The sequence below is a fragment of the Cricetulus griseus genome, assembly GCF_003668045.3.
Source record: "Cricetulus griseus strain 17A/GY chromosome 1 unlocalized genomic scaffold, alternate assembly CriGri-PICRH-1.0 chr1_1, whole genome shotgun sequence".
NCBI classification, from domain to species: Eukaryota; Metazoa; Chordata; class Mammalia; order Rodentia; family Cricetidae; genus Cricetulus; species Cricetulus griseus.
In genome coordinates, this window is record NW_023276807.1 from 10,435,585 (window position 1) to 10,460,962 (window position 25,378).

Genomic DNA, 25,378 nt, shown 5'->3' on the forward strand with positions numbered 1-25,378 from the left:
CAAAATTACAGTTATGAAATAGCAATTAAATAATTTTATGGTTGGAGATTACCATAACACGAGGAACTAACTGTGTTAAAGAGTCACAATATTAGGAAGGTTGAGAACCACTGCTTTAGAGGAATGTAACCAATAGAATGTGTGTATACATGTATATTTGGGGATTGTCTCACTTGCTAGGAGTTGAGTATTCCATCAGTGGCAGTCTGTGTACCAGAAGGGTATAGAACTTGGTAGCTACCTGTCCCAAGAAACCAGATGCCTCACCAGTTCGGTGCTAGAGGGCTGGACCTCCCTGTAGAGGCACTAATTAACATTCAGATTGTATTGGAAGGAAGGTCACAGAAACAAGTGTGATAGCAGTAGAGGGAGGCAGGTACCAGGTATGAATACATATTCAGGAGAAGGACAGGCGGTATGTTGTTCTGACTTTCCCCTTGGAAAACCAGGTGGAAGGTGTTGTCCACTTTAAGAATGGGTCTTACACAGGGGTGGGCCTAGGCCCTATCCCAAAAGATATGATAGACTCTGATAACCTCTTATGGAAGGCCTCATCCTCCCTGGGGAGCAGAAAGGATATGTGATAGGTAGGGTTTTAGTTGGGGGGAGTTTGTAGGGGAGGAGGGGAGGGAGAGGGAACTGGGATTGACATGTAAAACAATCTTGTTTCTAATTCAAATAAAAAAATTACACGCAAAAAAAAATAAATGAAAAAAAAAAAAAAGAATGGGTCTTACCCAGACACTAAACCCTCTCTGGAGCCACTCTCCCAGCCACAGGAGGACGTGCTCCTATATTTTAGATTCTTTTTTTTTTTTAAGCAGACCTAATTTTTAAGTACTCTTTTTTAAAAAGATTTATTTATTTATTATGTATACAACATTCTGCCTCCATATATGCTTGCACACCAGAAGAGGGCACCATATCTCATTACAGATGGTTATGAGCTACCATGTGGTTGCTGGGAATTGAACTCAGGACCTCTGGAAGAACAGTCAGTGCTCTTAACCTCTGAGCCATGTCTCCAGCCCTTAGATTCTTGCTGAGTTGAAAATTAAGAATCTTGCAGGAGTTGTGGACATGACAGGGATTTCTCTGTAAAGTAGGGCTAGAAGGAGGAGAATATGGCATTCACAACTTTTAAGGGCACAGAGGAAGAGGACTCTTGCAGGGGAGAGCCGTAATAACTAGAAGTATGATGAAGGTCTTCCTATTAAATGTTGGAAGTTTTGAGATGCAGGTACATTACTGATTTGTGTCTGTCTAGTATACTTTTCTTAGTAAAACTGTAAATATGATCTTTCTAGTGGTTCCTTTAAATGTAAATGTTTTAAACCTCTTCAGTTGTTTTCATTCTAACTGTCCATCTTCTGTCTTGTGAGAATTTGTTATTCTATTTCAGTAAAATATCTCTTCTTATGTACTGTTTGATTTGTGGAATAGACAGTCTACTGAAGCTCTAATTATGTGCGAACAAGACATTTCCAGAATGCGCCGGCAATTGGATGAAACAAATGATGAACTGGCTCAGATTGCCAGGGAAAGAGACATCTTGGCTCATGAAAATGACGCCCTTCAAGAACAGTTTAATAAAGCCAAACAAGAAAACCAGGTATACTTGTTCCCAGAGTCTTTTTCTCAAAGAAAAAATGTATTTCTTCTGAGGCACAGCCCTCATTTCGTTATATAGAAAAGCAGACTCTGCAACTAGCAATTTTTGTTTTTTTACTTTTATAACAAATTATATCATATAATTTCTAGATGCAATTATCAGACATAAAGTATTAGATATTAAAGAGAAAGGAATGGGAATATAATGGACTTGTTTTAAATCTTAGAAAAACTGTAACCAAAGGGTAAATATTTGAATTAAACAAAACAAACGAGGTTTAAAAACTAAGAGGAATTTTAAAATAGGGGCATACTTATAGTGGACCACATACTACTGTGTTTAGATATTATGTATGGATTATGATGCATTTTGGACCTTTTTATAACTGTGATTCTTTTAGGGAAATTCTACTTTTTACTCTGTAAGCCAATATATTTCAGCCTGACAGTCTTCATTTCCAATAACATTATTTTAATTTGAACATTAAAACATTCTATTTTTGAAAAAAAAGAAAGGCTGGTGATATATGTCAGTCAGAAGGGTGCTTGTTAAGCAGACATGAGTCCCTGAGTTTGATCCCTGTAACCATACAAAACCAGGTATGGTACTGGGTGCCACTTAGTCCCAGCAGGAGGTGGAAGCAGGAGCACCAGAAGCCCAGGGTCATCCTTGGCTACAAATCAATTTGAGGTCAGTCTGGGATATTTGAGTTACAGATACTATTGACATTTAATATATATATATTATATATATATATATATATATATATATATATATATATATTTCTGCTTATTTCATAGAAATTCAAAACTGTAATACCATTTGTCTTAATTACTGTTCTATTGCTGTGACGAAACATCATGAGCAAGGCAATTTATAAAAGGAAGTGTTTAATTGGGGCTTTCTTACAGTTTCAGAGGGTTAGTCCATGATCATCATGGCAGAGTGGTGACAGGCAGGCAGGTATGGTGTTGGAGAAGTAGATAAGAGCTTACATCCTCATCCAAAGCCAGCAGCAGAGAGATGGAGACCAGACCTGGCAAGGGCTTCTGAAACCTAAAATCTCACCACCACTGGACATACCTTCTCCAGCCAGGCCACACCTATGCCAATAAGGCCACTCCTCCTAATCCTTCCCAAGCAGTTCTTCTAACTAGGGACCAAGCATTCAAACACATGAGCCTATGGGAGCCATTGTCATTCAAACTACCATACTGCTTTTACATATACTTTCAAAATGTTAGTGGAAGAAAAACTGTGCTACTTTTACATCATGCCTTTTTTATGTGAGGAGGCAATAGAACCAGATATTTAACTCTCACATGGGGTTGGTTCTCATTGCTAGATAGTACTATCATGTAGTTTAAATTCTAAGAATCTTATAATCTGTAAAAATAGATGATAAATGAAACACTTACTACTGTGTCTAAAATGCCGCTTATTAGCTTGCCATGCTATAAATTTCCCTGCTTTGTTAAACTGTCATGATTGGCCACCAGAAGAAAGCTGGCATCATAAGAGTTTACATATGGCTGAGTGGTGGTGGCATATGCCTTTATTCCTAGCACTCAGGAAGCAGAGGAAAGCATATCTCTGTGAGTTCAAGGCCAGCCTGGTCTACAGAGTGAGTTCCAGGACAGCCAAGGCTATACAGAGAAACCCTGTCTCAAAAAAAAAAAAAAAGTTTACATTTAAACATTTTTTAAAATTTAAACATTGTAAATATAATGTTCTATATTTCAAATACAGAAACTGTCTTTCTTCTCTTTATGGATATTTGAAAATGCCTCAATGTATCTCTATGATAATGTTTCACAGTTTCATTGTAAAAATTTTTGTTTACTGTAAACAATACACAGAAATACCTATTCCTTAGCACAACTGAAGCTTTAACTCTTCACTAACTTGGTAGGCAAAATACTATTCCATTGTCTTAATTAGCAAATCTTTGGTTACTAGTGAAGTTTAATTTAGTGTTACCAACTTATGCTCGCTTATGATGACTTGTCTGTCTGGGTCCTTTGCCTGTTTTCTCTTGGACTTCTGTTTCTTTACCACTTTCACATAAGTTTTATATTGTTGTTATATTAATTTTATATAATCATCTGTTTCAAATATTTAAAATTTAGATGTTTTACACATAGGGATTTTTATTTATTATAGTCAAGTCTAGCTATCTTTTTTCCATAGGCACTGTCCAAAAAATTGAATGATACTCATAATGAACTCAATGATATAAAACAGAAGGTCCAGGATACGAATTTGGAGGTTAACAAGCTGAAGAATATATTAAAGTCAGAGGTACATATACACTTTTTTTCCTTGCTCATGATACCTACAAATTTTCATAAGACTTAGTTTAGTGGTCTATTATGTTCATCAGAATAGTGAATCAAGTCTTTCTTTAATCAAATATTGTAGTTTTGGCTGTGGCAGATTAACTGTATACATTTAGAATCACCTGTCCCAAAGATGACTCAAGAACATGTATGTTTCAGTTTGCTAAATGCAGAGTAAACACCATCAGCAAGTAGATTCTTCTTAAAGAACAAGGGGCATAAAATACTACACTTTTTTTTTTTAAATAAACTGACAAAAGTGGCTCTTCCTGATTGTTTGACAGGGCAGAACAGATCACACTGTTATTAGACCACCTGTTTCTTAAAACCATTTGCGTATTTCTTTTAGGCACTATTTGACTAGTTTTGTGTGTGTGCGTGTGTGTGTGTGTGTGTGTGTGTGTGTGTGTGTGTGTGTGTGTGTGTGTGTGTGAGAGAGAGAGAGAGAGAGAGAGAGAGAGAGAGTGTTCTGAGATTTCTGATTGTAGATGTATGTGTCATCTCTATAATACACAGCTTGTCTCAGGACAATAGAGATGTATTTAGATAAAATGATCGAAAATAGAGTAATAGATCAATATCATAGATGTGATGTTACCTACATCAAAGACTCAAAGTGTGAGTGAAAACTTTACTTCCCTCAGCTGCATATTTTATTTAATATATAATTTAACATCTGTATACAAACATTTTGAACTTTTGTTCATAGCATACATAAATAACATTTAAGTGCTTAGAGAGGTAAAGCATTCTTAGGACTCTTAGGTTGTACCCATCACCTTCAAGAGCTTTGGAACTTCTGGGTCTTGTGAGGCAAGTCCTTTAGTGCACACTTAGTTTAATAGTCAGGGTAAAGATCTTTTACATCTAAGACCACAAGATGGCAATGTTAATTGGATCACAATAGTTTCTTAGTAGTAAGTAATTTTAAATGGGAGAATATACATTTGCTTAGAAAAGGTGGGGTATTAATTTTTTGTAATTTGGTTATTTTATTTAGCTCAGGATTTCTGATAGAGAAATATGGTGTTAACAAAAAGGAGAGTGTTCCCACTATTAGTAAAAATGTAACTGAAGTTTAAAGAACAAGTTAGGCAAACCACAGTACTAAAGCTTTTTTCTTTCTGTGCATGTATGTTCTCTCTCTCTCTCTCTCTCTCTCTCTCTCTCTCTCTCTCTCTCTCTCTCTCTCTGTGTGTGTGTGTGTGTGTGTGTGTGTGTGTGTGTGTGTGTCTGTATGTGAGTGCAGGTTCCTGCAGAAGCTAGAGCTCCTTGGAACTGGAGCTTCTGGGAACCAAACTTGGGTCTTTTACAAGAGCAGAATAAGCACTTAACTGCTGAGCCATCTCTCCAGCCCCAAAGATATGATTTTGAAGTAGCCAGTAATGGCTTTTTAATGTAGCATATTATTTATGGAACTGAATTTTCACTATAGAAAGAAGGTCATACTTAAACTAATTCATTTATGATATCACCTTGAAGATTCTGGTTCCCACAAGTGGTGGATGAAACTCAGAGGTAAAGTAGTTGTCTAGCACATACAAGGTCTTAGGTTCAATCGATAGCACTGCCAGAACAATCTGGTTCTGTATTGTGTGTACAACTTATGCATGTGTATATTACTAACACACATTTAATAGTTTCCTTCTGAGCAGTTTCTGACAGTTTAATAGAAGGAAGCCAAAAAGAGATTATAGTCTATGATCAAGAAAGTTAAGCCTCAAAGTCTCAAGACATGGCTCAATGGGGAAGAGCATTCTTACAGAGGATCCAAGTTCAGTGTCCAGAACCCAGGTCAACTCCAGGGGACTCAAAATCTCTGGTCTCCAAGGGCACCAGTACTCAATGTGCATATGCACTCCCCCCACACCATTAAAATAATAATAAAAAATCTTATCAGAAGTTGAAACTTAAGATATGAAAGAGTACAGAAATTCTGTGCCCACTACAGCTCACTAGAGTGATTGAGAGCAAGGGAACACTGATGAGGTTAGCAGCTCAGAGCAGCAGGAGTCAGTAAATAGTCATGGGGTGGGGTGGGGGAAGCAGCAGGTGAGATCATGGTACTTCTTTATGTTCCTAGTAGGATGACCATCTCTCTAGGCTAGGAGGGTAAGTAGGATTTCTCCAAGGTTATGTTGCAAGGGATTCCCCATGGCCTGGATAACAGTGTTCCATATGCACTTTGTGTCAGGCACTTGTAATACCCAATACTTGCTTTTCAGGAATCTGAGAACCGGCAAATAATGGAACAACTCCGAAAAGCCAACGAAGATGCTGAAAACTGGGAAAATAAAGCCCGCCAAGCAGAGGCAGAAAACAATAACCTCAAATTGGAACTTATCACTGCTGAAGCAGAGGTCAACAGATTAAAAGAAAAAGTTGATGCCCTTAACAGAGAGCTTGAGCAAGTAAGTTTGTAGAAATGTGCTTATGGTATATCCTGTGTCATATTTAAGTGAATTCTCCTTAGCTTTTCATAAGTTTAATATATTGACAGTTTAATTATATAAATGCACTGTAAATTATGGCCTCTTATTCTCCTATCTACCTTGATTCTCTTAGGTACCCACAACCAGAATAAGTATCAGCCTTTTTTTTTTCTTAAATTGGGAATTGTTTCAAACAAAAACAACAAATTTTTGAGAAATAATAAAGCAGATCTATACCTGTCCTACAGATGTAATAACATTAGCATGTTGCCACATTCATTTTATATTATCTTTGTTTAAAGAGACAAAAGATCAGAGGCAGGAGCAATGGCTCATTGGTAAAGAGCTTGCTGATCTTCCATGGGACCTGAGGTCCATTTTCAGGAGTCACATGCAGTGGCTCATACCACCTGTAGTTCCTCTGTGGATATGAGCACTCCTGTGACACGCCTGTGCGCGCGCACGCACGCACGCACGCACACACACACACACACACACACACACACACACACACACATAAATGAAAAGAAACCAAAAATTAAAACTACAACTTTTCACCCCCACAGTGGGTTGTATGAAGATTTAATGTCATTTTAGTGGCTTTTCATGAGTTCATATTCTTTCTATGCACCTCTCACACACTAATGATATATAGCACTTTCTGTTTTCAAGTCAGTTTTCTATATTCGTGTACACATGCCAATGTGGTGGCATGTATGTGTGGAGGCTGAGGTTGACATATGGCATCTTCTGCGATCATTTTCATTTTCTACCTTATTTGTACTTTCAATTATAAGTGTGCGTGTGCGTGTGCGTGCGTGCGTGCGTGCGTGCGTGCGTGAGTGCGTGTGTGTGTGTGAGAAAGAGGGAGAAGGAGATGTTTGTGCGTGTTAGTGCAGTGCCATGGACATGAGAAGAGTGTGTTGGATGTCCTGGAATTGGAGTTACAGGTGATTATTAGCAGCCTGACTTAGGTGCTGGAAGACAGACATCTGTCTGTGTGATAAAAGCAGTATGTTCTGTTAATTGAGAGTCATCTCCCTAGTCATGTCTCTTTCATTTATTAGGGCTAGGGATTTGAGTCTGTATTCAGGATTAGCACATCTGAAGGCCTGAATTTATCCCTGGAACTACAAATAATTTTATTTAAGTGATAAAATCTACTAGCTATCTATTTGCAGCTAGCCTTTTTAAGGTCAGCAACAATTTTGAAAATACATCTGCTTTGTTACATACATCAAACAGTAGCATATATTCATTGTATAAATATTTTCTTGCTTAAATTATTCCCATATTAAGGGAATTCAATTTTCTCCTTGTTCTGTAACAACATTCTTTTTATTTCTCTTGGCTGTGTTTCTTTAGGCTTATATCTGGAAAGGAGTACTGAATCTAAGACACACATGATTTCATTCATTTTATCAAATCACCTTCTAGAAGTTTACTCTTGCCAGAAACCATGGGTTGTCATTTGCTTAAACACTATTTTGAATATTATCAGTCTTTAAATTTTTCCACAGTGTGTTTCCTAGATTATAAGTGAAATTCAGTGCCTTTTTATGCTTTAAAAAAAACTATAACTGAATGTTTTAATTAAATGAACCACACCACTAACACCACAAAACCTACACAAAACTCTCAGAAGCAGCACTATGCACTAGAAATTAATTTGAAAATTTTCCTTTCATATATTGTTAGCAAAGTCTTTTTAAAAAATAAGCTTCTTCTGTGCTAAAAAGGATTGTGTTTTCTAAAAATACTTTTAATGGAGATGAGGACCTCTTTAATGAACTACTTCCAAATATGGCTAAGATGTTTTCCTTCAGCAGAAGTAAAACCAGTACTAGAAGCCAAACACCAGGAAGCTGGGAATTCCTGGCAGAAAGCTGACACCTGCCTGTTTCAACAGCAGCAGGTGGCACATGTCTGATGAAGAAGCAAGTTATCAGATTTAATGTTTCTTGACCACCTAAAATTTTGTGTGCATGAGTGTTTGTCTGGATGTATGTGTACATGGGGCCCATGCAGGCCAGAAGAGGGCATCAGATTCTCTGGAACAAATTACAAATGATTGTGAACAGCCATATTTTTTATTCAAATTTATTCTATTCAAAGAGGCATATTTTTTTCCTTTTGGTTTTTTGAGACAGGGTTTCTCTTTGGCTTTGGAGGCTGTCCTGGAACTAGCTCTTGTAGACCAGGCTGGTCTCGAACTCAGAGATCCGCCTGCCTCTGCCTCCTGAGTGCTGGGACTAAAGGTGTGCGCCACCACAGCCCAGCAAATTTTTCTATTCAAATGTTTATGTTTCATATTAAGTGACAGGAGTCCTCTATATATTCTTGATTACATCCCTTTTGAAGATTCAACAGTTAATTCATCTTTTCATTTACTTGCAAAATTTATGATCTTATGTTTTCTAAGGTATTCCTTAGTGTTCTATGACCTGAAAGACATTTTCCTATATTTTTATTTAAACTTATGTAGAGGTTGGGACAGATAGAAGAAAGGAAGGCTAGAGAAAAGGTGGGCTACCAAAGTTACCAAAGCACGACAGGGGAGGGGAAATGCTTATAATATTCCTCAGTATTCTAGGTTACAGCAGTGAATGACTATCGAGTTTGATATCAGAAATTAATATCAAAGGACACACAACTGTTGATACCCTGATTTGATCATTGTATATTGTATGTGTGTATTATATTCCATCAATATGATGTGTCAATTTAAAAACAAAAGTTATTCTAAAAATGTAAGTATGTGGAATTTTTGTGTCTATCACCTCCCTCTTCCCTGATGTTTCCTGAGCTTTAAGGGGAAGAGTGTGATATACATGTCTCGTTATGGTTGAGCATTCCAGACAGTTATTCTCTGCCGTTAGACCAATTGTAAGTTTCTACATTGACCACCACTCACTGCACAATGGCACTCCTCTGATGAGGACTGAAAGCTGCCCATATCTGTGGGTACAGAGATACATATTTAGAAGGCAGTTTGATACTGTTTCCATTTAGCTAATTAGCAGGATCACCCCTAGAATCTATGATCTCTCTAGTCATGGGTTCTGTCATTCTTTTTCTTTGAGATAGGATCTAAGTGTATAGCTCAAGCTGACCTTGAACACATGATATTCCTGTTTATGTCTCCCACCACACCAGGCTTGTAACCTTACACATTTTCAAGTATTGCTTTTTGTAATACCTTTATTGAGAATGATGCCTATGTCATACAGTTTCCCTATTTAATGTATATTCACTGGTATTTGGAATATTGACAGTTATGATCCTGTAAAAAACGAACACCTTTGAACATTTTCATCACCCTTAAAAGATCCAATGTACCCTTTAGTTACCACAACCAGCTACCCCAATTTCTTTCATGTCTTTGATCCATATTTGGTTAAATTTTATGCATAGTATCAAGTATAATTTTGCATCCCCCTTAGATAAACTCCTACTAGGTCATTATGTATAATTATTATTCTTTTTTGGTGTTGTATTTGATTTTCTAGTAATTTTTGTTGTTTTTTTTCTTATAACAACCTGTATGGTTTTAGTATCCAGGTGATACTGACTTCATATAAAAACTTGGAAATGTTCCATTTGCTTCCAGTTTTTGTAAGAGCTTGTATGTAATTGGTGCCAGTTCTTTAAAGGTTTGGTAGATTCAAAGCTAAATTCATCTGAACCTGTTCTTTGTGGAAAAATTTAAATTTCTAGTCAGACTCTTTTTATTATGGGCCTGTTCTGTTTCTCTTGTGTTAATTTTAATAGTTTGTGCTTTATAGAAATTTTCAAACCTCATTGAAGTTAATTTAATGGCATAGTATATCTTTATAATCCTTTTATTTAATAAGTTGCACTTGGGGTTGCTTGGCTTCATCAAATTGAGACTATCTTTGAGCATTATTTACTCGTGTTTTTTTTTTTCTGTTGCCTTTTCTCTGAGATTCTGGAATTTAGAGTACAAGTGTGTGGGTCAGTTGATAATATTCCACCGATTATGAAGGCTCTGTATGTTTTCCAAGTCTTTTCTTCTTTGTATTCCGTTTTTGTATAGTTGCTATTTTTGTGTGTCATAAGTGTGTTATGTGGTAAATACATATGAGCACATTTATCTTTATACAATGTCATAATTCATTGAATAACAATACATTCACAACCCAAGTCAGTTTTATTAATTGCTGTTTCCCCAGTAATACCAATTTTGCTTGACAGCTAGCTGATGGCAACCACAGGTTCTTTTATTCCATTCTTATATACTAATAATTAATTAGTACTTTACACTTTACACATTTATGTACATGGGTTATAGAATGTCCAAAAAGAGTTTCAAACACTGTAGAGTCCAGAAAGTCTGTCTTGAGGATGGAGGTAGACAACTGACACAGGTACAAGCAGAGTCTATAGGGACCAGGAAAGACATCTTGTGAGTCCACTGGTGCCCACAGGTGCAGAGCTACTGAAAACCCTTCTTTTTCTTTGTTCCCTTCGGTAAATGGGAATTTCTTTCTTCTCTGTAAGCTCAGATGTGGAATTAATAAAAGTGTTTTTTGCAGGGCTTGGTGGCACTTGGGAAGCAGAGGTGGGTGGAACTCTCTCAGTTCAAGGCCAGCCTGGTCTATGTCTGGTGTACATAGTGAGTTCCAAGCTAGCCAGAACTGTATAGTGAGACCCTGTATCAAAACAAAATGTTTTGTTGCTTAGTTTTATCTTGAATCTTTTCTCCTTAGTTTAGTCACTCATCGTAATAGAACCTATAGCATCCAGAGTGATCTTTCAGAACACTAGAAGCCTGATTATATCATCTCACCACTGGAGATCAGAGCTTACGAAACCTTACCTCATTGTGTTCTGCAAGCATCTCCTATTATTTTTCTCTGTGAACTCTAAGCTCCAGTCACACCAGCCTTCTCTCAGTTCTTGGGGCATGTTATTCTTCTTGCATCCAAATAGAGCTATGGCACTTTGCGTTTTTTTCAGCTTGAAACGCCTCTTCTCACTATTCGTCTACTCAGTCATTTACTTAGGGAAGCCTTTCCTGACTTTCTGATTCTTTCAGGGTAGGTCAGTTTTTTGTTTCCTGCTTTTTCCAGAAGTAATTTTTTAATGTGTTTATACATTCATCTGTAATATATTTGATTAATACAGGACTCCCTCAGTAGTAAAGTTTTGTGAGAGCAGAGGTAATTTTGCTTCCTATTGACTTTTTTCTAGGCACAGTGACTGTAGCATATGAAGTATTCTTTAATGATGTGAGGGGTGGGTGGACAGATGGATGGCTAGAAGGGTGATGTGAAGAATGAGTAAGAATGGCTACAGAAGGAAGGGAGATCAAGAAGGGTGGAGGAGACCTTGAATTTTGGCCAAATAACATGTGCCAGAAATAATTTTTAGTGCTTTATACTTGTAAAAGCACTTGTTAAAGAACACACAGTCTTTGCCTCCCATTTCTGTTATCTTCACATTATAGGAAACAAATACTTCTCTGTAGGTGGCAGTGCACTTACGTAAGCATCGTGCTAAGGGGGAAAGGTGTGGGGACTGGAATTATTTTGAACATTTGAAAGCATTTATGTAACTTGAATATCATATTATGGCTTTTAAAATATGCTTTCCTCATAATTGGTTGTGCTTAATTTGTACTTGCTCAGAAGCTTTTTCTCTCAGAAGTATTAGTGTTAGAAAATTATCAGTCCTCATTTATGATAGTATGAAGAAATTCTCTGAACGTGGCAGTGGCTATCATTTTATTTTTGGCAAAAGTAGCATTTGTGTTGTAGACCATGTAGACTGTTCAAATACAGATAAAACTATAGGCCAAATTATATATATATATATATATATACATATATATATATATATATATATATATATATATTGTACTGTCATTGAACCTTCAGGTATTTTAATAGGAAACAGTTTTATCTTAATTGCATCTTTTAAACTGCTCATAGGATTTATTAAAGAAACCTAAAGCCTCAATTTATCTCTCACAGAACATTTTGTGTAGCTCATCAGCACCCATATCACCTAAGGTCTTCTATTCTAGTGCTGAAAGGTTTGCTCCATTCTGTTGTTCATGTTGACTTTCCTACAGCTAAAATATTTACATCTGTGTATACAATCATCTTGTCTTTACAGCACTTAAATGCAGAGCGCTCTTACAAGTCCCAGATTTCAACTTTACACAAGTCTCTTGTGAAGATGGAAGAGGAGCTTCAGAAGGTTCAGTTTGAAAAGGTGTCTGCACTTGCAGACTTATCTTCCACGAGGGAACTCTGTATTAAACTTGACTCAAGCAAAGAACTTCTTAATCGACAGCTGGTTGCCAAAGATCAGGAAATAGAAATGGTATGTAATATATTGAGAATTGCTGTTACTTTAATGTTATTACAATTTCGAAAAGCTTTTTTATAAAATACTATATCAAACATTTATGCCTTTTAGCTTTAAATTCTGTTTTTATTATGCTTTTTAATTTTATTTTTAAAGTTTAAAAGGTTAATTTATGACAGCTGTGTTCTAAAGAATTCAAGAACATAAAAAAGCCCAAAATCTTCCTTTGAACTTGTAGTTTGCAATTGTGTTTAGCCAGAATTATAAAACACATTGACATAGCTGTGAGCAAAGAACCACAGCCTTATTCAGCTAAATTATAACCTTAATGATATTCTCTTCAGCTAATTTTATCCAATAATTAGATGAGTTCTTTTAAGTTGTAATGCAGTTGATTATATATACTTTGTGCTTACACTAGGAATATTCAAACCATACAGGGACATGCTCTCCTGGACCTCCAAATATTGGCATATGAAAAATTTGAGATGAATAGAGAAATAGGAGGCTTCCATAAGTAATCACTGCTGAACTTAGGTAGATGGGGCATCCCGAATAGGCAATGGTGGACAGCTCAATGTAGCTTCTTAGATGAAAATAACTATTTTTTAAGTGACCGTGGTGATGTGTTTAAGAAGAACTGACTAGCTGGGTGTTGGTGGCACACGCCTTTAATCCCAGCACTCTCGGACCTCTGTGAGTTCAAGGCCAGCATGGTCTCCAGAGCGAGTGCCAGGATAGGCTCCAAAGCTACACAGAGAAACCCTGTCTCAGAAAAAAAAAAAAAAAAAAAAAAAAAAAAGAAGAAGAAGAACTGACTGGAAATGAATCTGGAGAGATGGAATCCAGCTCTTAGTGTGTAGATACTATATAGTGTAACTGAAATAACAGCAAATCTTGGTCACCTTGGTATTGGTTATTACTAAAACCATGTGTCTTTTATTTTATAAGAATCTACTATTAATCTTTTAGTGAAGTACCATCTGCCCAAGTTCTCACTCATTCTTGATTATTTTTTATTTTACCATGAACTTCTTAGTGATTAATTTGGTACTCTAAAACTTAAAATATAATAACCTTTTATTTAAAATTTACTTCATGTTTTCTAGTTGGAAAAGTCTTAGCTTGTTACTATAACAACTGAAATGATATTAAAATCAAAGTATCAGTAGTTATAAGCCCATAGCTTATAAAAAAATCGCATGCCACTTGCAAGTAGAGTCCTCTAGTAATCATCTTCAAGTTTTAACCATAGACCTTAGCAGAGCTCTGTATAAAGCTTGCTAACAATTTAATCTTAAAAATATTTACTGTAAGTTTTGTAGCTTCTTCTTCCCACAGCACTTCAAAAGCACTTCGGATTAACTGCTGTGACATTGAACTATTTGTGTATGTGTCTTTATCTCTTTAGTAAGCTATGATGTCACATGCCAGGATCATCCCTTTATTTTTGTACTTCTTCAGTACATTGGGATTTTAGTTTGGATAAGAGTGGTCACCCTCTAATGTTCCAATGCTTTCAAGACTATTTGGAAAGGTTTATGAGGTATCACCTTTTTGGAGAAAGTGTGTCATTTGGGTGGGCTTTGAGGTGTTAAAAGTCCATGCCATTCCCAGTTAGTCTCTCTGCCTCCTACTTGTAAATAAGGATGTGAGCTCTCAGTTCCTGCTCCAGCACCATATCTGCCATGTTTTCTACCATGATGATCATGGACTCTAACTCTCAACTGTAAGCCACCAATAAATATTTTCTTCTATAATATGCCTTGGTCATGGTATCTTATCATAGAAACAGAAGGTAACTAAGACAATTTATGATTTTAAGGTGATAGGTTTGCATCTAATTTAATAAATTATACAAAGAGTACCCATTACCTAGTTTCCTTAATGATTACATCTTGGAAAACTATAGCCTGATAGGATTATAGTATTAACATTGATCCAGGAGAAAACAAGAGACTTTCCATTGCAGAACCTATCTTATTTCCCTGTTGCAGATTTACATAGTTCTCTACTATATCCTATCTGTATGCTTCTTAACCTCTGTCAGCCATTAACCTGTTCCTCATTTCTGTAATTTTTTGTCATTTCAAGAACCAGTAAGAATGGGGGAAGGACAATGAAGGAGGGAAGTAAGGGGCATAAATAAGAACAAAGTTAATATATATTTATAGATAGAATGAAATACTCTACTTTGTATGCTAAGTAAAATTAATTTAAAAGAATGATAATATACATGAAATCACTGATACATATATTTTGAGAATTGGCTTCTTCTGTCCAGCCTAAAACTCTGTAGACTCATTCAGGTTGTTGCATCTATCATAGTTAACTTTTTACTGCTGAATGATATTCTGTGATGTTGGTACAACTGTTTAGCCATTCACCCATTGAATATCATCTAGGTTATTTTCAGTCTGGAACTTCTGAAAATAAAGCTACCATGAACATATGTGAGCAGTTTCTGTTGTTTTATTTGCTTTTTTGAAACAGGGTTTCACTATATAACTTGGTTGTATGAGTGTAAGTCTTTGTTTCTCTGCAAATGGTCACAAATGCTATTTTTAGGTGATAGATAAATTAATTGTATGATTACTTTTCCAGAAAAGTTCCAAGCAGTTTTCCTATTAATGTCTATTAATGATAGTAAGTGATCTAGTTTCTTCACAGCCTTGTTCAAATTTGTTGTTATCACTTATATATTTTCTTTAGTGTTCTATGTATGTAGAGTGCTGTATGAGGGTGATTTAAATATGCATTTATCTGCTGAATTGCAGAGTTGATCTTCATGTTGTTGTTTGCCATCTGTATGTCTATATTTATTGTGACATGTCTCCTGTTATTTGTCCATATTCTCATTGGATTGTTTTCATTCTAATGTTTAAACTGATTTAAGGAAAAGCAGAAAACCAGGATGTCTTAGTTAGGGTCTTCTATTGCTGTGAAGAGATACCATGACCATAGCATTTTTTTTTTTTTGGCTTTTTGAGACAGGGTTTCCCTGTGTAGCTTTGGAGCCTATCCTGGCACTCACTCTGGAGACCAGGCTGGCCTCGAACTCACAGAGATCTGCCTGCCCTTGCCTCCTGAGTTCTGGGATTAAAGGCGTGTGACACCGACGTCCATCTTGACCATAGCAGTTCTTATAAAGGAAAGCATTCAATTGGGGCTGGCATACTGTTTCTGAGGTTTAGACCATTATTGTCATGGTGGGAAGTATGGGGGCATGCAGGCAGGAGTGTGCTGGAGAGGAGCTGAGAGTTCTACATCCAGATCGGCAGTTGGCAGGAAGAGAATCTGAGACACACTGGCCACACTTCCTCCAACAATGCCATACCTACTCCAACAAAGCCATATTTCCTAATAATGTCACTCCCTGTGAACCTATGTGGCCTTTTTGTTTCAAACCATCATACTGGATAAACACCTAAACAAAATATAAAACTTGAAATAGTAATTTGAAAACTTCCAGAAAGCAAATCGAGGCCTTGATTGCTTTAGCTGTCAATTCCCTTAAGTGTTTGAAGATGTGCAGATAATGTTTAACTCTTCCAAAGATAAGGGAGAGCACTTCTCAACCCATTTTAGGATTACAGTATGATGCCCAACTGTATAGAACCCCACTAGAGTGCTGTAGTGAGTGGCATGCTAGGTGTTTCTGTGTCATCACGGGGAAAGCACTCAGGTGTTCCTCATTAAGTGTAGTGGTTGCTGGAGGGTTTTTTTTGTTGTTATTTCTTGCTGTAGGTTTTTTATAGATGCTTTTTAAATAAGATTGAAAATGTTTCTTTGTATTACCAGCTTCTAGCTTATTTTTATTTATGTAGTCATCTCAAGAAAACTAAAGACCAGGATTTCTTTGGAGACTGTGATGCTGACACACTGTTCTAAGCCTCAGTTTCTATGACCCCTTCAACCTCTGGGTTCTTCATTGGAACCAAAGCTACAAGACCTTCACCAATGGACTCTTCTAGCTTCCCTCAGGGAGACTCCAGCCCTATTAGACAAGGCAAAGCTCCAGCTCCTTTCCATGACACCTTTATGCCTTAAAAACAAGTACCATGTGAATGACTCTTACACATTGCCAAGTTCAGCTGCCAACCTGCCATGTTTCCTTGATCTTCTTGGACTGACTCTGAGTAAATAAGTTCCTATCCACAGGAGATATTACCTTCATAATGCTGGTCTGTTACTAGTCATAGATACTCTCCAGAGCACTAGCATCCATTGTCCCAGTAAAAGCACAGAAGGTTTCACTTGCACAGATTCTTAGTCCAAAATATCACATAAGTGGCCCAGATAGGGTCTTTTTCTTACTTCTGAAACTTCTGGTTAGAAGTAAGAAAATAAACTTCTTTATTGTTACCTTAGAACAACCTGGGAAAAGAACACTTCAATTGAAGAATTGTCTGGATCAGATTTGTCTGTGGCCTTACCTGTGGAAGGTTGTCTTGATTAATTAATGATGTGGGAAGACCCAGCCCACTGTTGGTGCTGACACTCCTGGGCAGGTGGCCCTGAATTGTATAAGAAATCTGGCTGAGCATGAGCAAGAGAGAGCCAGTAAACAGTGTTCCTCTATGGTTTCTGCTCTGAATTCCCTCAGTAACACTGTCACCTGGACATGTCAGCCAAATGAATCCTCTCTAGGCTGCCTTTGGTCATGGTATTTATCACAGCAACAGAAAGAAAACAAGAATAGAGTTTCCTTTTCTCCATGTGTTTGCTATTTAATTGTATTTCTTCTTTTGAAAGATTTCTGCTCATATTATTTTTATTTTTCCTCAATTTCATTTATCTAACTCAGAAAGTTCTTTCCCTCTCTATCCACTGAGGTACCTGCCCTTAGTAATTTCATTTTTATTGGCTTTTAAAGTTTATCTTTTATAACTAGATTTTTAAATGAGTATAAAATATAACATATTACAGATAAGAAATCATTCTTTTAACTGATAATCCTCCTTTTGAAGAAATATTCCACTTATTGAGACTATTTTGTGCTCAGGATACCTTCAAAGGGACAAGTTTTCCCTAGGTGTATGTGAGAGATGGAATGTGTGTCTATTCTTTATACTCCTTACCTCAAGAGTACAAGGATACATCAAAAGGCATTAGATATACTCATCCAGTTCACGACAATGCAGGAGTCACAGGCACCAGCTTGTCAGTTGTGCAGAACTATATAAAAAGAATCAAAACTGGAAATAGAAATTGGTTGCAGTTTGGGATTGAAGAACTTTTAAATTAGTGAATTATCTAATATGGCCTGAGGGGTGGGGAAAGCAGCACTACATGTGTGTGTAGCTGTTAAGGGGAAACAGCTTCACTGTGAGAAATTTAAAAACACACATGTTCCTGATAACGTGTCGGCTAAGTGAGTAGATGGGAGTAAGTATGGGTATCTTCCTGTCACACAGATGGAGAATGAGTTGGATTCTGCACGCTCTGAAATAGAACTGCTCAGGAGTCAGATGACAAATGAGAGGATCTCCATGCAGAATCTAGAGGCTTTGCTGGTGGCTAACAGAGACAAAGAGTACCAGTCCCAGATAGCGCTGCAAGAAAAGGAGTCTGAGATCCAGCTTCTGAAGGAGCACCTTTGTCTGGCAGAGAACAAAATGTGAGTTGCTGCAGTGTAGCCGCCTGCATAGAGCACTCTGCCCTCTGTTCCCAGTACCTCGTAATTGAGAACAATTATAAAGCTGGGATCTGCAGATTGGAGTCCACAATTTTCCACTAATTAGACTGAGAATCAGGAGTATTGTGATTTGCCTAAGATTTAATACCATGGTCTAATTTTTCTAATCTAAGGTTTTTAAATGTAAAAAATCTCTGCTGATTGTTTTGAATATAATAGATAGTCTGATCTAAAATATTGTCATTAGGAAATGTAAAGCAAGCACTCTGAAACCTCAAGGACTTTGCATTTATGTGCTGTCTAGTCTTGCCCTCTGTCTTTCCATTTGTTGCATCATAGTTCCTTGTATCTGTAAGGTTATATACTGGATGCTCTGAAGAACTGAACCCACAAAACACTGAGCACTCCCTCAGAATTTTTATCTTAGCCTGCTTTAAAAAAACCCAGTAATACTAGCCTTTAATTCCAAGACCCTTAGGTTGATATTCAAATGGAAATATCTGCCTAGGTAGTGAAAGTTTATTAAAAGTAGTCACTTAGAGGGTCTCTCAGGGTTCCTTTCTCAAACTGGTGAAAGGAAATCCACCTTAAGAAAGAAGCAGAACTTTCACCATGAGGATGTATTCCATTTCAGATTGCTGCTACATACTGTGACATGGAGCTCACCAATGTGGGAAATTTATATAAAAGTATGTTTATAAAAACATTTGCATAAATGAATAATATAGACAGATGATACATAATGTTGTCCCATTTGTGTGTACAGAAACGGAACAAGAAGATTTGATTGATTGAACAGGACTGGGATTGCTAAGTATTCAAATTTGTACATTGAATGTATCTAAAACATGCCCTTGAAAATCAGTGTAGGGTTAAGGACATAGCTTGGTTCATAAGGTGCCCACTATGCAAACTTAAGGATCTGCGTTTGGATCTCCAGCATCCATGTAAAAATCAGGAGCAGCAGTATGCAACTGTAGCCCCAATACTGGGAAGTGGAAACAGCCAGATCCCTGAAACTTATTGGCCAAACAGCATAGCCTGATGGATGAACTCCAGGTTCAATTGGGAGAGCCTCTAAAAAAAAAAATACAGTGGAGAGTGATTGATCAAAATACCAGAAGTCAGCCTCTGGCCTCCCCCAACACATGTGCAATATATGCACACATACAGAAGCTAGTCCAACACACACACACACACACACACACACACACACACACACTCGAATAACTTGCAAAAATTACACTGTGCTTGGGATCCAGCTAAGATGTCATTACCAATATGGTTTATTATACTCTTGGAGTCACAGGCGTATTTTTAGTTTAATCAGCCATCACTCTTTTTACATAGGGCCATCCAGAGTAGAGACGTGGCCCAGTTCAGAAATGTCGTAACACAGTTGGAAGCAGATTTGGACATTACTAAAAGACAGCTAGGGACAGAACGATTTGAAAGGTAAGTTGATCTCTGTGCAACACTCCGCCTGAACATGTTGTTTCTTAGCTAACAGTAGGTTTTATTTCATTAGGTCTGTGTGTGTGCACATGAGGGTTTTCGGTTTGTTTGTTTGAGACAAAGTCTCGAACTAGCCCAGGCTAGCCTCAATACTGTTGATCCCCCTGTCTGAGCCTCCAGAATGCTGGTGTTACAGGTGTTAATTATTTCATGATGGGTAGATTTTAATGTTTGAGTTGAGCTATAGTTTTGTGATAGGTTTCATGTCAATGAATGTATAGCTAAAAAGCATCACTGTTTTGCTATAGGGAAAGGGCTGTCCAAGAACTTCGCCGCCAGAATTATTCGAGTAATGTTTATCATTTGAGTTCAGTGAAGCCAAATTCAAAGTGTCACTCACCAGACCGTGCTCACCATCGATCTCCTGACAGAGGCCTCGACCGATCATTAGAAGAGTAAGTGTGTACAGGACCCTGGACACATGTAGCATGTTCACAGTGAGATTTCAGGGAGCAAGGAAACTATTTAAACTTGATTACTAAGATACATTGATACAGAAAGAAAGGGTTTCATCTATAAATATGAGTTTTATATGAATATTGTAATAAAATGGCATGTCTTTAAGGTTTATCTAATATTTGTATATAGTGGTTCATTCCTTTTCTTTTTTGTAATGCTTCGAATTAAAGCTAAGGCTTCATACATGCTAGACAAGCACTGTACATTGAACTGCATCATCAGCCTATCTGCTATGTTGTCAAAGTCTGAATTCCTTTTCACTTTTGTATTATTTTTCATGTACATTTATTATAAAATGTGGGTTAATTGTTGTTGCACGATAGAATAAATAGGAAGGTGTTTACTATATTTTCATTTTAGATTTATTGTTATGTTTTACAAATGTTTAAAAGTTTTATTTGAGAATAATTTAAAATTTGTATGAAGTTACAAAAGTAAAAACACCTCTTAATTCACCATTGTTAAAATTTTGTCCTATTTATTTTATTGTATATAGAAATGCCTCATGTACCTAACACTATTATGTGTTTTCCTCCATCACCCTACTTTGTCTCTCTGTGTCTCTGTCTCTCTCTCACTGAAAAAGAAAATGGGACCTCCAATTCAAAGGCATCATCACAGTCTTCTGTCTTGTCTTATCCCATTTTGTATTTGTATATTCCTTATGCTACTGTGAGAACCGAGGCTCAACACCAACAGTGTACTCAACACTCCTCACTCACTGGCTCAGCCCAGAGTGCATCTGAAACTGCCACTCCATTTCTGCAACATCATCATTTCAGTAAATAGACTGATTAAAAAGTTCACAATCTGTTTGCACACCATTATTTCTGCCTTTGTATCCTACCTTTCCCAAGTACTGAGAGCATTTAGCCAAATACCAAGTTCATGAATGACTTAGCTTTGTTCTTTTGTTCCCCCATGACCCACTGATACCTGTATTATAACCATTTGTGGTCATAATGTGTTTTCTGTAAGAATCTAAAAATACTAAAAATGAAATATTAAAAATACTTTCTCCCAATTAAAAAATATTTATATATGGGTATTTTGCCTGCACATATGTATGTGTACCAGTGCCTGGTGCCTGAAGAGGCCAGAAGGGGGCATCAGGTCCCCTGGAACTGGAGGTACAGAAGGTTATGAGCCACAGTCCTCTAGAACAGCCAGCGCTCCCATTAACCACTGAGTTTTCTGTAGCCCCCTTAAGCCCCAGGGCTTGAATGTACTAGTTTTGATTAATTTTTCCTCTTACTGATTTCTGTTCTTTGTATTATTTCTTTCCTGCATTATTTTTACTTTGTTGGAGTTTTCTCCTAGCTTTTTGGGTTGGGAAATAATTAATTTACTGCTATTCTTTTGTTTAATTGGTAGAGATTTAGGATTCTTCATTTCCCTCTGTCATTGTTTTAAATGATCTCATGTATTCTTAAATATTTTGTTTTTCTTTTAGTTTGTGAAACTCTGTCATTTCTATTTTATTTTTACTTGTACCAGTGAGTTAATGGGAAATATTGTAATTTCCAGAGGGAAGAATGTTTTATGTTTCAGTTTGGTTGTTTATTTCTGCAAGTTTTGCATCATGACTAGAAAATATTATCTGTATCCCTTCTGTTTCATGAGCTCTGTGGTCTGCATGTTTTACACATGGCCAGTTTTTATAAATGTGTGCACTGGAGCAGGTATGTTTTCTTTTACAGCACATTACTATATTTATAAAGCACTGACTTTTGTGGTTTTATGTACATCTTTTAAGTGGCTCTGATTACCTTTTGTCTACTTGACCTGTCATGTATTTTAAAGTCTGCCATGTGTTTTAATTACTTGCATCTCCTATATGTTTTAAGGACAGAATTTTCTATTTATTTTTCAGAAATAGAACAATTCCCACTAACATCTATTCTCTTAAAAGTCCATAGGCCCTTGAACTGAACTGAATTTGAAAGATGCTCTTACCTTTCTTTTGGACAAGTATAACATCTGTCTGCTGGATCATCACAGGTCTAGCCTGCTGCTGCTGATCTCTTTCTTCTCTTCTTTTAGTTCTTGTTCTAGCACCAGTATTTATATCTCACATTGGCACAGTTCTGACAGGAAATGATTATTTTATATATGGTTTTCTGCTGGTTGCTACACCAGCACTCTGAACTGTCATCCTTCCTCTGGCATATAACTTTTATGAAGTGTTCTTTTCTGAAATATTTACATTCGTTTGTTCTGGTGTCTAAAATGGTAGTCAAGCTGCCGATCCTGCTCTTATTGTCTCCATTTTCCTGGTAAATACCTTTACTTAGCTGTTTCTGAATCTCTCTGTCTTATTTAATCTGTTTGTTATAAAGTATTGATTTGAGTTTTGCTTTATAAGCCATTTAAATTTTTTACTAAAGTTAAAAAAATTTATTATAATAGATAAAACTTTATATACTGTTGCTGTAATTCTTACATTTGGTCACAAATCTGTCACAATATCTCATGTTTGCTTTTTGTATTATGCCATTTCCTGTATTTCTCCATTTATTTTCTTTTTAAATCAAATTTCTTGTAATAATTAGAAAGGTTTGTTTTTATCTGTTACTTTTGTTAATAATATACCCTTAGCCACCCCCCCCTTAAAATTATTCTTTCACTGTCAACTTAAAATGTTGTCCCGAGGCTGGAGAGATGGCTAGGTAGTTAAGAATGCTTGCTGCTCCTCCAGAAGACTAAAGTTCAATTCTGTTTCCTCTGCCACTCGTTTTATCTCTCCCAGGTTGTCAAATAAGTTGTATCATACAGTATAAAGACTCTGGTGCTGACTTAGCCTCAGCATAATATATTTTGAGTCTTACATGTCTCTCCTAACTGCTGAGCAATATTTGATATTCATCGTATGGATGAACCACAAGTAATTTTAATGGCTGTTGTCTTAGAGATAGCTGTAAAGTAGTGCAGAGTCCCATATAGCTTTTCCAGTTCCTACAGCATCAACACCTTGCAAAATAGTAAATCAGCTCTGGTATAATTCAGTGCATAGGCTTTTGCAATGCACTCCCAATGTATCTCCCCAATGTATTTATTTGTGTGTGCGCATGCATGTGCAGTCTTTGTAGACACCACTTGCGGATAGCTAAATAATGAATTGTCCCATCAGCACCACATAACTTACCTAGAGGGAGATGGGAAGAAAGGCATACATGTGACATGAGAGCAGAAAGGGTGACGATTAGGGCAATAAGGGCAGCTGTTAGGGGATAAAGGGACAAGCAGATGGCAGAGAGGGAGATGAGGAGGGGGACACTGAGGCAGGGGTGCAAACAGCAAAAGACATAGTAACATATATGTTATTGTGAAAACACCCATTACTAACATAAAACATTAATTGTAAAAGATCTTCCCTTGTGGATACCCATCCCTTTAGAGTTAGAATCTGTATCTCCTGTGTCCCTATCAGATGGACAACTAACTTCTTAGCTATTCTATACTTCTGTCAGTTTGAGGATCCTATCCAAATCCAGTCATGCATAGAACACAACCTTTTAAACTGACTTTTTTCATTCAGCTTAACATTCATGACAACCATCCAAGTTGTACATCTCAGTATTTCTTTTTATGTTAAAGTAGTGTTCCATGGCATGAATATACCATGGTTTATAAACAAATTCACTATATTCATTTCCCTTCACAGAAGCTGAGGGGAAAACCCCAAGCACTGCTAAAGTAATGCATAATATACCTTTTTACACATGATAAAGTCACTTCATTTAAAACCTTAATGTGTTTTTTTTTCTATTATAGGAATCTTTGCTATAGAGATTTCTGACATGTGAAAAGATTCTCCACAGCTTTGGAAAGGTCACAGATACAAACGGATTTTTTTGCTATTTGATTGCATTTATCTTTTGAATGCTTGACAGTGTTAAATGTATTTATTAACCTTGTGCCTCTGAGTCTGTTCTGGAGTGCCATATCACAGCGATCTGGGATGATGTATGCAAACAAAAATGCATATGGCTCTTTCTATCCACACAGTAATAGTGAGTGTAAAATCTGCTTACTTCACTATTGAGCACTGTTTTGTTAACTGTCCGGAGTAAATAAAGAAGCTTGAAAAAGAGGGAAAAGTGTTTTTACAAAACTGATTTCCTTTCCTTTCTTGCTGTCTCAAATGACTGGTTGGTTACATTTTTTTCTTTGTGCTTTATATTCTCATGGCTGGGAAAGCTGTGCCAAAATGGGCACAGCCTAGCAGCACTGGCCTGGGACCCAGTATTGCATTTTGGAACCAACCTGACATAACTTCCATGCCACAATCTACCTTCAAAGTAGGAGTGTGCCGCGACTCCCAGTCCATACTGTTGTAGCACACAACCCAAGTACCATGCATTTTTACAATTGTGTTTGCTCCTACTGTTGTTAGAAAGGTAGGTGATGATCTATCTATCCAAAATGTAAGATTTTTAAAAATCTGTATTTTTAATAGGTTTTCTTCAAAACATTAAAGTAGTGCAATGAACTTAATTGCCATTTTATTATTATTATTATTATTTTTGCCTGTGGCAGCTGTCTGTAATCTAGAATGACAGTTATTTCCTTCCCCTCACCTGCATCTCTTAAGTCTCTTTTCTGTCCATAGGCTTTGATTTAATGTTGATATTAGAGCCTGAATGCTACTGTATTTTACTGATATAAGCTATTTGTATTCTTACGTTTTAATAAAAAAGCAAGCCCTGTCATTAATAGTATTCATATGATGGACAGTTTCTCATTGTATCAGTCATTGTTCGATATGGCAGTAGTGATGAGATAGTGGCCTCTTGAAATCGTATTTCATCATGACATAATCACTAGTGGTCTGACACTTTATTATAAATTCATGTCATATACTTACTTTAGTTTGGTTTTCCAAAACCTTCAGGCTTATAATGCAGTTTTAGACAATCATTACAGACTGACTAAAAATTGGATAAAGTATGGTAACTGCTCATAAATGTTTTAAAGAATAACATGCAGAATAGCTTTTCTTGCTCATATCAAATAACATACTGATATACATATTTCAGAATTAACC

General features: G+C 36.7%; 1 protein-coding gene across 14 annotated transcripts in view; it reads left to right on the top strand.

Moving 5' to 3' along the window:
* Tsga10 (testis specific 10) overlaps positions 1–25,052 on the top strand; it is an 84,564-nt gene extending 59,512 nt beyond the window's left edge. For 13 of the 14 annotated variants that reach the window (XM_035452735.1, XM_027386825.2, XM_027386822.2 and 10 more), the window contains 8 exons: positions 1,444–1,612; positions 3,803–3,913; positions 6,177–6,362; positions 12,525–12,734; positions 18,137–18,339; positions 19,708–19,812; positions 20,121–20,267; positions 24,106–25,052. In XM_035452735.1, coding sequence (XP_035308626.1) covers positions 1,444–1,612; positions 3,803–3,913; positions 6,177–6,362; positions 12,525–12,734; positions 18,137–18,339; positions 19,708–19,812; positions 20,121–20,267; positions 24,106–24,130 — 1,156 coding nt within the window. In that variant the 3' untranslated portion in view covers positions 24,131–25,052. The remainder of the gene's footprint in view (positions 1–1,443; positions 1,613–3,802; positions 3,914–6,176; positions 6,363–12,524; positions 12,735–18,136; positions 18,340–19,707; positions 19,813–20,120; positions 20,268–24,105) is intronic. The other variant, XM_035452731.1, reaches the window with a different exon arrangement.
* Positions 25,053–25,378: the final 326 nt, after the last annotated feature.